General features: G+C 43.4%; 1 protein-coding gene across 1 annotated transcript; it reads right to left on the minus strand.

Annotated features, from left to right (window-relative positions):
- Nucleotides 1-223: 223 nt before the first annotated feature.
- On the minus strand, nucleotides 224-5,058 carry PLCL1 (phospholipase C-like 1; the record flags this gene model as incomplete). The annotated part of the gene is made up of 2 exons (XM_009704985.1): nucleotides 2,592-5,058; nucleotides 224-427 (listed from the first exon to the last, which is right to left on the minus strand). Coding segments are annotated over exons 1-2 (2,625 nt in total), but the record flags the coding sequence as incomplete, so codon positions are not given.
- Nucleotides 5,059-13,879: the final 8,821 nt, after the last annotated feature.

Genomic DNA, 13,879 nt, shown 5'->3' on the forward strand with positions numbered 1-13,879 from the left:
TTCAAGTGCTATGCTCTGCTAGCCACAACCGTGTTTAAAAAAAGAAACAACAAAAAGCCCAGTGTAGCATTTTGGTGATTAAAGGACAATTTTGCATAGCCTACATCATTTGAAGAGCCTCATTCATTTAACTGAAACATTTGGGCATGTGAAAGCCAGTAAGCATCACCTGCTGCATTCACAATGGCAGGGAAAGGCAGAGGTAGCATTGGTAAGCACCTACCAGGTCATATGCAGCCAGGACCTTTTTCTGCACGTCCGGCATGGTCCCCAGAGGCTCTAGGTAAGGAAATGTGTCCTTCATGCAGAGGGTAACAGAGGGTGCGTTGTCACTGCTCACAAGCCGCGAGGACAGGGTCAGGATGCACTGCTTCAGGCTCGCAATGGGTGGCAGCCCACACAGCTCCTTGACAGACACCATGGCATTCTGGGGGAAGGAAAAGAAATACCTGAGTATATGTTGCCAGTTGCCACTTGGTCCCCTCTGCCTTCCAGTCCCCTGCCTACCTGCTTCTCCCCTCTGATGTGGGGCAGTGCTACCCCGCTGCCCACCATCCCTGTGTCCCCCCATGGACCCCGGGGTGCTGGCACACACAGGAATTCCCAGCCAGCCCCATTCTCAGTTCTCCAAGCCTACTGCCAGCTCCAGCTTTTCCCCACACCCAGGTATCCCAGCTGCCAGGTCTGCAGCTACTTTGCATTGCAAATCCAGCCCCAACAGGGACAAGCTCTGGTCCCCAGCATGTTAAACCATCAGCCTAAAATGCTATTTTCTTCCCACCTCTTAAGACTCCAATTGCTTTTGATGCTGTAATCGCCTCGTTCTCCCGTCATTATCATCCTCCAGCAAGAACAAGTTTGACAGACCTTGTATTTCCCATGGGAAAGGCAAGCAGGAAAAAACCACTTTGTTTTCAGCCTTGCATTACCACATCATAACGAAACACAAACACTCTTACACAGGTCACATGTAAGAAAATCAATACTGGATATACAGGTCAAACCAAACTAACATGCCAGGATTTATTTATTTATCAAGTCAGTGGATATATGGCTGACATGCCCTCATCATTTAGCTTCTTGAGTCGTACAATAAGTAAGCAAGATGCACAAAATTTAGGTAAGAGAGTATTATAACAATCCGTACTTTGTAAATGTTCCCTGACACATCTTGCTCAAAAAACAGTTGTAAGAATATGCCCAGCTAATTAATAGAGGCTTTCCTCATTAATCAAATATGTTAGCATGCAGTTAAATCTAATGACTGTGTCTTTATAAAGCATTCCCTAGAACAAGATCTGGTACTGAAATTTTGCTTGGAAGGCACATCAATGCTGTTTCCGAGTCAGATTCAGAGCATTTTCTTTTATATAGTTCACATATAGTGCCTGACCTAGACAGAAGGTGGAGTCAGCGGATCAAACTAGTTACTTTCAAGGTCTGCAAGAAAGGAAAGGCTGGGAAGAGTTTCCCATTCTTAAAAATATGCTTAGACTATTCCTTTGGGAGTGATTTAAAACTTATGTCATTTTGTAAACTTTTCCAGCTGCCAACATTTAATTTGCTTTAGACTCTGTCCAGAAGAGCAGGGTCAATGAAGTGCTATGCGTTTTTCTCCTGTTTTCAAGAAAGAAAAATGAATTGTTTCTGTATCTTTACCAAGGAGATAGTTATGGCTGATTTCAGCTATTTATTAAAGAAAACTCATTGTTTAATGCTAGTCAGTTTTGTTTCTAGGCAGCGCCTGGACCTCTGAGTTGAGCTGCCCCTTCATCAACCCACAGAGTCACTCCCAACACGGGGGAGAGCACTGGGCAGGCTGGTTCTTATTTGGTCTTGCTGCCACTTCACCTTCTGCTGACCACGAAAGTCTAAGCCAGGCAGGTGCGATGTTGCTGTGCACCTGCGCCCCGACAGCCCTGGCCACAGCAGGCTCCGGCTGCTCTCGGAGCAGCACGGGCGGGAGGACATGGTGCCAGGAGACCCTCTGAGCCAAGACATGGCACCGGTGTCTGTGTCGGTGTTCAGCCAGTCGAGACAACACAGCTATTTAGCAGGGAGGAGATTGCAATCCAAGTGGCATTCAGTGCCTACGTTGAACATCTGCAGCCCTTAGGCAAATGGTGGCAACATGCACTCAGGGAAACATGCTGCTCTTTGCGCAGTGGGTTTTTCTGGTGTAGACAAGACCTTAATGTCTGTTAAACTGACTGTTTCTTATACTCACGCAGACAAAGAAAATTAAGAGCATAACCCTCACTTAGCGAAACAAAAAGCTTGCCGACGTTTTCCAGGACCAACGAGGAAACGAAGTTTTTGAGACCTGAGGCCTGGGGACACAAATGTACCCTCAGTTCTGCCTTCTCAGACAAAAACAAGTAAAGCATGTGTTTGGATGACTAACATTTGCTTGTTAGTTAACACCTGTAACTATTAGCCTTCCAATGTCCAGTTAAAGGCTGACAACAGCTGTGGGTCTGAAGCTTCACCAGCTTCCACCAGCCTCAGTAGTTTGCCCTGCCAGCAGCTCATGCCAGGACCTTCACTCCCACATTCAGGACACAACAATGCACATGACGAAAGTGTCATACCTGCATATTTTCTCTCATGTCAGTAGCCTCTCGTAGCGGATGCACTGCCAGCTTAAAGATGTCATCAATAGTCTTGAGACCAGTGTTCCTCAGCATGGTGTACTCCCTTGCTTTCTTTCCTATCCTCACCGAGAGGCTGCGTTTTTGGGCCTTCCCGCCTCCACTTCGGTTGGTTATTGCAATGTGAACAAAGAGGGTAACGTGCTCCATGATATCACCAACAAAAGACCGCAGCGGTATGTGCCTGTATCCGGGCTGTAAGCACTCCAGTGGGATGGTGTACTGCCCTATGAACTCATCCCCAATGTAGTCATCATCCAAAACAACAAAACGGATCATGGCCAGCTCCGGTAGATTGATCTGGAACTCAAAGCTTTCATCAAAAATGGGGTTATCACTGTTTTGCTGAACAGTTTTAGTTCTTTGTTCAGTGCAGTCTGCAGGAATCCCATGTATTTCTATACAGACATAGGGGTCTATTACATCCCCTTTTGCACACGCACCCTTGGGCTTTGGAAAGTTCTGACCACTGATTATTTTGACATGCAGGACTTGGGGAGAGACCCCTGGAACAATGCCCTTGGTATTTGCACTGAAGTAAGACACTTCGTCACGCATCACTGAAGGCCGGAGAACGTACCCGCATCCCCCGTTCTGTAGAAACCAGCCAGTGTGTAGGTCCATCATGGGCCCCGGGGTCTGATAGTTCATTGCCACTATCTGGCAACCACAGTTCCAAAAATCCTGAGGATTTAAGTTACTGGAGTCTATCCTCATAGCACTCGGGTACACCCTGGACAGAAACTTTTTGTTGTAGTTGACAAAATCTTCAGGGTATTCATTTGCAATCCGACTGGCTTCTGCTTCACTGAAGGAGCACATTTCCCAATAATTTTGAGCTTTCATGGATGTCTCAAAGTCTTTGTATTGGACAGATTTGCATAGGGACACCAAGTCGGACAATTCCCTGCAGAGCCAGATGAGTTTCGGTTCCCTTGAGAAGTCCTCAGACAGTCTCCGGGATATTTCAGCCTCTTCATCTTCATCCGTGACTTCTCCTTCTAATATATCCTGGTCACAGGGCAGCTTCTTCCCCTTCACAATGATCTTCATTTTCAGTTTCTCAGGTGATGGGAGGTAGACTTCCGAGGATAAAGGTGCCTCTGTGTACAGTTTGTTTCCAAAGATCCTTTTCATGTGTTGTACCATTACCTTCTGCTGTTGTACTGAGCAGTGGTTCCCCAAGCAGAGAATAAGGGGGTATTCTGAAGCAAAGAAGGCCAATTTGTTTATTACCTCAATAACATTTCGAAAGGCAAGCGGCGATGTCATGTTGTTACGGTTACAAATAATGGGTTCATTATCTGGACCATCACAGACGTCTAGTTCAATACTCCGACAACTCATCTTTAAAGCTCTGACATAACCATTGATATCAGCTGGCCCTCTGAGCTGGTCCTCTATTAGATATGTATTGTGGGATGCATTGATGTAGTAATGTGACAAAGGCTGTGTCATGTCTTGGACAATTTTTTTGTGCTCTGGGTCAAAAATATCACATTCTGGGGACAACAAGTATTGAGTAAATCCATCAATTGCAAGAAAACCTTTCAACCGTCCTTCTTGAGAAAGCTCATACCTGCGTATAATATCTAGACACATGTCTTCTGTTATGTGGGTCACTCCTTGCTCAGCCTCTAAAAACAACATGAGGTCATTGGCATCTAGATACTCTTTGTTTTTAGATATCTGCACAAGTAAGAAATAAACTTCAGGTCTTGTGCAAAGTTCACTGAATGCTTCACAAAATTCCTCTTTCGTTACTCGTGTTGTCAGTTTCTCTTTGCTTTTCTGGATTTCCTTAAATTTTAATCTAATCTTTGATTCCTTTAAGGTGGGGTTAAGCTTCTTTATTAGCTCCACAGATGTATCTTCTAACATTATGCCATTACCATCAACATCTGCTGCTTCAAATACAGTTTTTAACCAGGCAAACCGTGGGGTATTATGGCTGCTTTCCATCAAATCCAGGGGTTGTTTGCTACGAGAAACCAAGTACCTTAATCCTGATACCCAAATATTGGCCACATCAGCTGAATTGGCAACCAAGTCAAGGGACTCGTAGTTCTCACCATGAATTACTGACAGCGCACAGTCCTCAGAAATCTGGTCTGCAAGTCCATTATTCCTGAACGTTTCTGTGTTCTTCCCTAGTCTGATTTCTTTTATAGCAGAAATATCAAGCTTGGCTTTCTCAAGGTCCTTCTTGGAAGGCTCCCAGCGAAGAGCCTGCAGGTCAGGATCCAGAGTAAAAAAACGGTTATAAATCCGGGAATTTGGACGAACTTTCTTCAATTCACACCCAGCCTGCATAAAGCTGATACAGTCGCTGGCGCTGCTTATTTTCTTCTCTGATGGCATGCTGCTGAAGGACACTGTTTTTTTTCTTCCACATTTTTGGTTTGAAGGATCCTGTGGAATAATTAAACAAAAAAAAAAAAAAAAAGAATAAGTAAGTTTTCTTTGGCCATTCCACAAGTGCATAAATAACAGAGAAGATATGTTTATGTAATGATAATTCATGTTCTTCTGAACCTCAAAACACAACATATTATCCCTTCCAAAAATTCAGTCCCCTACTGAGCTATAAAAATATACTGAGCTATACAGTGACTTGATTGATTGCAGCATTAGAGATACCAAGTTTTCATGAGCGACATTTGCAGCTATTAAACTGCCTTCCAGATCTCAGCAACTTGCTACAGCCATGAGGAGGTGGTATCCGGTTGTGTCACGAACATTTTCAAAACACAATTGTATGGAAAGAGAGGTTTCATGGGAAACTCCAGCACCTGGTTGAGGCCTGTATGACCAGAAGTGGGGTGGATCTGATTAAAGATTTAAGGATTTAAGAGATATCATGAATAAAGGAGGAACTTTGGGATAAAAAGGCATGAGAAAAGAGTCTCAGCCTATGTGGAGGAGAAGGGGAAGGAGTCTCCGAAGCAGTGCTGGGAGGAGAGCTTGGAATGGGTCAGCCTGCCTGTGGGGCACACGTGATAGCTTGGTGCTCAGCAGAAGAGCATCCTGCCTCAACTCTGCCTCTTTTCTGCAACCTTGGACACCTCAAGCAAAACTAAACCAAAACCAAACAACAGCCATGAGTCAAACCCCTGAGATACACACCCAGGAGAGTCTGGGCTTTCTTATTTGTATGTTTTAGTGTCCTTTGGCAAAGGATGTTCTCACTAAGCTGAGAAGCCCATCTCTGCTGCATGCACAGCTGCCTGGCTCTCATGGCTGTACTCCTGGGAGCCCCACGTACCCCTCTGCTCAGCCCTAACCTGCTTCACACTTTCTGGTCTCCCCCTTTGCTTTGACAAGTAGTTATCCTGGTCATTTCTGTGTATCAGGACTACAAAGTGCTGTAGGAAAACAGACAACCAGGCAAGAAACCCAAAACCTTTTTCTTCAGGGCGTATATTCAAACTCCTCTGGAGAAAATACTTAGCCAAACACATGTGACTGCCTTTTCAGTGTCAACTACCTACTTGCTGCTGGATGTAAACCCAGCTGCCTGCAAAGCTTTCCGTAATTTTAGTGCAGTAACTAAATTTAAATTTTTCCCACATATTATCAATTCAAAACATTTCACAATAATTATAAATTGCAAATCATTCTTTTTTCTCTGCATGATTTCCATCTACTCCATTAGTATATAAACTATCCAACACCTACCAAAAATATTTTTAAAACATCATTCAAGGCTGTAATTAATAGTGAAACACTTCTTAAAATTGCCTTCCCTCCTATTTCCCTAGCCACTAGCAACACTTTCCCAGTTCTCTCTCTTCTGCTGTTGAAGGGACTTTTGTTGCCTGGATTTTGAGTAGAAGAGGAGTCCCACAGCGAGGAAATGTTGATGCTGGGTATAGGCACACAGTCCTTCACCCTGCTGCCCTCAGGCCCAGCCATGAGATGTGCAGGAGGGACCAGCTTCCCGACAGCCCCTGTTGCTTTGAGACACCAAAACCCCTGACTCCCAAACGCTCTGAAGCCTGGACCACGCTCCCCTACCCCAGGAGCTGGTTCCCTGCAGCTCCTGTTTATCTGCTGTGTCATTCACCCTTCCTCAAGTCATACTCCCTGGCAAATCCTAAATGCAACCCCTGCTCTAGCAGTGCCCTCCACCCACCCGTGCCCACCCTTCTGCTGCTCTGCACTGTCTGTGCCCAAGCAGGACGCTGTGTAGCTCTCCCAGCTGCAGAGCATCAGTCTTGGTGCTTGTAAGAACATCTCCACTCGCTGTCCACATGTTTGTATAGATGCTTTCAGGAAATTAGTCAGTATAAATGTTTCTACAAAATTGCTGTTGTCATTCACTCACTTCATTCAATAACATCCGAAATATTTCCAAAACCCAAGCCCCCCAACAACTGGATTTAAAGGCATGGGATCTGCTGGGACCAAAATCAAAACCTCTAAGCTATGCTAAAGATTTCTGATTAAACTGATACAGTGACTTCTACTGACAAGCATAGTTACTCTAGCCATTTATTGTAGTACTTACTATGAGAATTGGTCTTAAAAAAAATAAGAAGTCAAGGAAGTGAGTGCCTGGGGTCAGCTACTTTTTTAATTACAGTTATCTGCTAAAATATTCTGTTCCTGCACTAACATACTGTGTTTTAATACACAGCTATGGCCATGAAAATCTTCAAGCAATAGATGCTAATGAATACAAATGAACACAGCTGATTACCCCGTGAGTTCTAGAAGAGCCTTTTCTTTCCTATTTCTTTAGGTTTACAGGAGCAATATTTAGATTTAAGATTGACGATTCATTAAGATTATTTTTCTCATATAGGAAGATGTATTAATGGCCTTTGAATCTGCGGTGATTCATTCCTTGATGGAGAGTGGTTCCTCAGGGCCAGACCTGGAAAACTCATCAGAGCAGCACAACAGATTTAGCTACAGGTCTGCCATTTTGTCTTTGCTAGAGAGGCAGGAATTTTATGACTGATTTTTTTCTGCAGAAAAATAAAAGCCATTTATTTTTAGTTCCAAGATACCTATGCTTTTTGATGAAAATATGTCACAGAATGAATCAGCTATTTTTTAGGTATTAAGATGGGAAAAAAACTAAAACTAATTGGCCTCACGGAAAATCAACAAAAGTTGCCTTTTAACATTCAGTCTTAACCTCTCAGGGATTTTGGAGGTAATTAAGATTATCCTCTGTGTCCTCTTGCCCTGCATTTATTTTTGGTGGATACTTTGGTTTCGTGCTTGGTGGTATGTAAGGAACATCAGAATTGTACAACAGCAGTTCTTCATCTCTGAGCAGGACTTCCCCAATTTAATCAATTGAATAGAATTCAAGTCTAATCCACAGACTAATTGCCTAACATTAACAAGACTTTAATATTATTGACATTGACAGGGTTATTTTAACTGATACTAACAATTTCCCCAATCTACTGTATAATACACTGCAAAACCCTGCAAAACTGCAATTGCTAACTGAGCTTATTACTGCATCAGCTATTCCCCTCTTGGTCTCTAGGTACATACTCATTCTTTCATAGTGCGAGCCACTAATTTAGATTTAATGTGACAGTTTTCATTTATAATTATCAAGAAGTCATTTACTCTAGTGTTGCAAAAACTCAAAATGTGTTTCTGTAAGCTAAAATGCTGTCTTCTCAGCCTTGACAAGCCAGGCACTTGCCTTCGTTCTACCACGTTCACATTGCTTGAACAAGCACCTCTAGATCCTGACACCATGGTTTAGCCAAGCCACATACCTCCAGGTCCAAGGGATCACTCTGGGGAGCAGAGAAGTGTTTTCTTCAAGAAGTGTTCTCCCTCCAATGGGCTCCACTCACATCAGAGCCTGGAGAAGACGATTTAAATACACTTTGCCTCTCCACTGATCTTATGCTGAGCTTAGTTCAACTGAGCCTACAGACTTAGGTTGCTAATTTTAGTTTAGCTATTGTCTTTCTTTAAGTCTCTACCTTAATCCAATTTCGACGCATTGCTCTTCTAAGACAAGACATCCAGCTAAGAATACTTCTGTGCTGCAGTGTCTCCAGTGGCTAAATTCCGGCTGTGTTTTACCTTTCACTGGATCCTGAGAACAGGAACAAGTACAGCCACATGGCAAACTAAAAGTTCCCGACACTTTATGTGTATAAACAGCAAAGCTGCTCTCTTATGCTACCTGCCAAAAACATTGACACTGCAAATTATCAAAAAAACTCTCTGGAGTATTCACCCATACAAGAGCACTTGTTCCCCTTCATTAACCAAAGCAATCAGAAAGCACAATGAGATATACCCCTGAATCTTGGAGGCGAAAAGTCTATCTTTCTCCAAGATGCTAAGTCCATCAAAATTGATCTTACCACACAGTATCTGGCCTAGGACTGCCCTTTATCCTCAGTCACTTGTACTGATGATACTGAGTTTATTGTGGCAATGGAAGAAGGAAAGGAAAGGATGACGTCTGCCAAAAAAAGATAGCCACATGTGTGAAAACAAGCAACTACCTTGTAGATTTTCCACCCTAAGACCTTCTCTACCAGAGATAACCCAGCACTATACAAAACACTGTTACTGGAAACAAACACAACCAGTTTGCAAGCAATGTACACATACAAAAAGAAAATTCCTACTTATATGGGAAACTTTGTGCTTTCCAAGACAAGAGCCTGCTTTCAAAGTGACTCAAACTATGGTTTTCTTCAGTTCTTTGGACACCCCCTATAAGGTGATCAAACCCGCTGACTCCCTCTCCCGCTCCTGAGCCTCCGTAATATCCATTACGCAAAAATACCTCAAGACTTCAACCACAAGACCACTTCAACATGTGCTTGGCTTTCAGTGTAAAAACAGCTGCTCTAAAACCAGTTAACACAAAGGAGACATATCTGAATGCTGTCCTGACTGCATCCTAACATTTTCTAAATGCTTCTAAAGGAGAGATTCAGAGCTCCAGTCTAAGCATGCTCCCAAAATAGGAGAAGCTCTCCTGTTGAACACATCATCCTCGTCAGAGGGACTGGATTGTAAACAGTGGGATCAGTAAGCCATCAGCAGTTGTGGGAAAACTCCACCCCATCCACCCTGACCTTTGACCACTCAATCTTCTGCTGTTTAAATCAAAGAGCTAACAGAAATAAATATGTGGGATTAAAAAAATATGAATAAACATGCTCTCCACCTCATCCCACCCCCTTTGTCAAAACTATAGGACATGAATTGTTGATCTGAAGTTAAGAAACAGGGCAGTACTGAGAGCTGTATAGCAACCCTGCACATGGAGGTCAAGCTCATGAATTATTATTTGTCTGAAATTAAGTTACCTGAAGGGCCTCTAAAGCATTGACAGTCTTCCAGGATTCTGCTAAGGAGGACAAGAAGGGCAAAAAGCATCACTTACCCAAAGACACCAAAAGCTCTTAAAGAGCTGCAGGGCTTCTGTGAAAGGATGTGACAGTCAGTAATGATGCTGAGAGCTAAACTTGTTAAGTGCAGTTAAGAGCCATTTCCCCAAAAAACAATTCACATTTTCACCAATGAGTATCACCGTTGCTAAAAGAGAAGCTTTATCCTGATCTTTGCCGTTTCCCATGAACCTAGCACTAAGAAATCAATAACAGAAAGCGTAGTCTGTCCTCACAAATATATTGTGATAAACGGTGCATCCTAAAAGCTATCTGCTCTGGAAACACCAAATGATCCACTTAATTGGCCAACTGATTACCTGATTTTTTATTTTTTTTTCCCAGGAGAAACTAATTAGCTCTACAGGGTGAGGTTTTTTGGGATGCTTCTAGATATTTCAATTGTACACAGACAGAATCCCAGTCCCCCAAAATCTTAAAGATTTACAGTACTTGTGGTGGGAAAATGTACCTTTAAACATTAAACAAAAGAAGTCAGTGAGTCCCTAGTGGTGCTCAAACCACTGTGTAGCAGGTTCACAAATGATGGTGTAATTTTTCTATAATGAAGTCAGCTGGATCAGAGAAGGTTTATATAAACTATCCAAGAGAACACAGAAAGTCAATGTTGGGGTCAGAGCTGCAACTGGATCTCCTGCACGCGTGAGGCTTAGCCCACCTGATCAGTGATGTAACTCAAAGCTTGAGCCCACAGTACCAGTACACGATTACTACAGGTATCAGTAATCATTGGAAACTGGTATTATTAGCACACAAAGCTTTCTTCTGTGAATCTCAGCCATGTTCTCGCCATCCTCAGAGAGCATCCCAGGACTGCCTATTTTGCAGATTTTATCGGTTCTCCTCACAGCCTCTGCTATCACAATGAATTAATGAGCTGAACTCCCTCTAATCTTTCTTGGCAAGGCCTGTAGGTTGTAAGTATCAGATATCCACTGTGACAACTCACAGGACAACAAAGAAAAGGTTACCTACCCAAAATTCATCCATACTGACAACTCATGGCACAAAGCAGCTACCTTTGCACAGAGGCTGAACAATGAAACCATCTCATGACTGGCGCAGGCAGCCGCAGGGATGCTGCCCGTCACACTTGGGGTAACCGCAGGGCTCAACAGATTGCGAGAGCAGATGTTAATGCTGTGGGATCAACGTCGGTAGCCTCTTCAAGGCAAAATTCCTGCTAATTCAGGGATTTGAGCGCATGTGGAATAAAGATTGGATTCAAAGTTTAACACAAGTGCTCTTAAAAGCTGAGATACACACGTAATGGAATAAACAGAAAATTTAAGGCAGACAAAAATACAACATGGAAAGATACATGAGAAATAGCTTCAGAACACAGTGTGCAACAATTTTCCAAATACCAAAATAGTCATGCCAGCATGTCTGCAAATCCAGCTAGTTGTCACTAACTAGCAGTTCAACTCGAGCTCAAGCTCCATGCAGAAGCCTAAACACTATCATCATTCATGAGAAAGCAAGGACTAAGGGACCTCAGGCACAGGGGGAAGAAAAGCGTCATGGGGAACAGTAATATCAGCATTTATAGTGGGCTTTTCTCAGCTCCCCAGGATTACCCAGACATCAGGTATGGGTAGTGGACTGTCACATAATCATGACTTTACAGCCAGTTTCTCATCAAAAGGGAATGAAATGTCACCCTGCAAAATAGGCACCCCGAGGGCAGGAAAACAGAGTGAAGACAATAGCTTAACTATTCTGGGATGCTGAATAGTCCCGCTAGAGAAGTTAAACATGAGGCAAGATTATAAGAGCTGGTCTGCTTTCTTCTTTCCCTCCATTACTAAAAATCCCTTTCAAATACTGGAGCATAAGGCTGGAGAGAGGAGAGAGAGAGAAGAATATCTGGAGGAGATTTTTGAGAAAAACATCTGAACCAAAATGCTTTGCTGTTCAAGGAAGGCTTTGGTTTGTGTCTGCTTTTTTATTTTCTTTTTTTAAATCACTAGCATTGCCAAATTTATTCAATTTTACTTTGAAGAAAATTCACCTTTGCTGTTTAAATGACAAATAAGAGCAAAAGAAAAAAACAGCAGCACATAAAGACTCCATCTGGAAACACTTTTGGGAAATGGAAACCGCACAATGCAAAAAAGGTTTATTTTGTGGCATGGTACAACACTGAAGTTACTACTTCTACTTGGTTTTATAATTATGGCCATGAAGCCAAAGTCAAAAAGCTTCCAAGAGCACAAGAACATGAATACCTGTAATGAGGCTACCACTTCACTGCTCCTTCTGCCATCATTGTTCCTGAAGTTTTCTCTTTACACTTCATCATTCAACTGGTTTCCACAAGGACAATCCTTAGATAAAGGTGAAAGTAACTATCCCTTTATGTATTAAGCAACACCTACAAGGAGAAATAAATTCCTGTACGACACTAATACATACACAGGATGCCTCTGCATAACCCTATGGAAGATTTTTCATGGATCCTCTTCACTCTCCCTGTGGAACAAAACCTTCACTCGTGACACCCCGAGTGCCAGATCTGCTTTCAGTTAGGAGGAGGCTTTTAGTTTGGAAGAGACTGACACAGCCCACTGGCCGTAATGTCTCCAACCACTGCCACTCCCAGAAACTCTATTATTTTCAAGTACTTGGGTTGCTCGCAGGCCGTAACGTTTGTGAGTCTCTGAGGGCACCTTGGACATGGAATGAATTTATCCTTGGGCTCTAAGGGAATATAAACCTGAGAAAGGCAGAAAGACACTTTTTGTCTTCAAGCAGAAGCAGTAGCAGCAAGCCCTGGGAAAATGAGATCTCAGCTGCCGCGTTCCCAGGAGAGCTCCATCGTACAAACCCCTCCTTCTTTTACAGATTCTCCTTTGAATGCATCTGAGGCAAAAATTAAAAGGGGTGTCTACTTAAAGCAACTAACGCTGCAGCAGTCACAGGCCTGCCTTACAGAGCTCCTCTCTCCACACAAAGCAGACCAGAGCCCCTGCCAGCCCCCATCTGCAGACAAGTAAGCTGTACTGAGCAGTCAGTACCAGAGTCCAACAAATAGTCCTGTTTCAGACCAGGGAGGACAGCTGAGTAATCAAACCAGGGGTCCTTGTTAAGTACTCATTTTCAGTATTTGAGCTGATCACCACACTTACCAGGTGGCACAGCAAAAGAGTCTCTCAGGTTGGAAGGTCCCAAGTTACTTAGATGTAATAGATCAAATGCATACCTCAAATCCAAGCTGGAGACAAGCCAGTGCCAAGAGTAACTGGTGGAGTTCAGGCAACATGAACTTCCCTCATTTATACCTACTGAAAACTTCGGCATTGATTTCAGGTTTACCAAGGTGACTGCAGTGATGGGGCCTTGTACTGAGCAAAACCTGCATCATGGTAGAAAGAGCTACGTCTGGAGGAAATGGCCAGATGCCCCACAGAAGGGACAGACGGGAAGCCATGCTCCATCCACTCTTTATAAAGACATGGAGCAAAGGCATTACAAGTGCACAGGGCATGTAACCAGCCTGAACCTGCAGCAGAAAACTTGAAGATGATGTAAGACCAAGAGCTGGGAAACACCAGAGATCCGGTGTCTCAGCATCTTCCCAACAGCTCTGAGCACCGTGACCGGGAGGATTCTAAAATATTGCTATCAAACACTGTGCAGGCTCACGGAGAGTTACAGCATTACCCTGACATAAGGGCTGCCGTGGCCCCAGGGAATAGGAAAACGAGCACTGCAGTATCTGCACACCTCAGCACAGTGTTAATGCTCATCTCCTTTCGTAGTCAGAGATATGACAGCTCTGCAATGAGTGCAGAGGACACTGCCACAATG

The sequence above is a fragment of the Cariama cristata genome, unplaced genomic scaffold (genome assembly GCF_000690535.1).
Source record: "Cariama cristata isolate BGI_N322 unplaced genomic scaffold, ASM69053v1 scaffold34587, whole genome shotgun sequence".
Classification (NCBI taxonomy): Eukaryota; Metazoa; Chordata; class Aves; order Cariamiformes; family Cariamidae; genus Cariama; species Cariama cristata.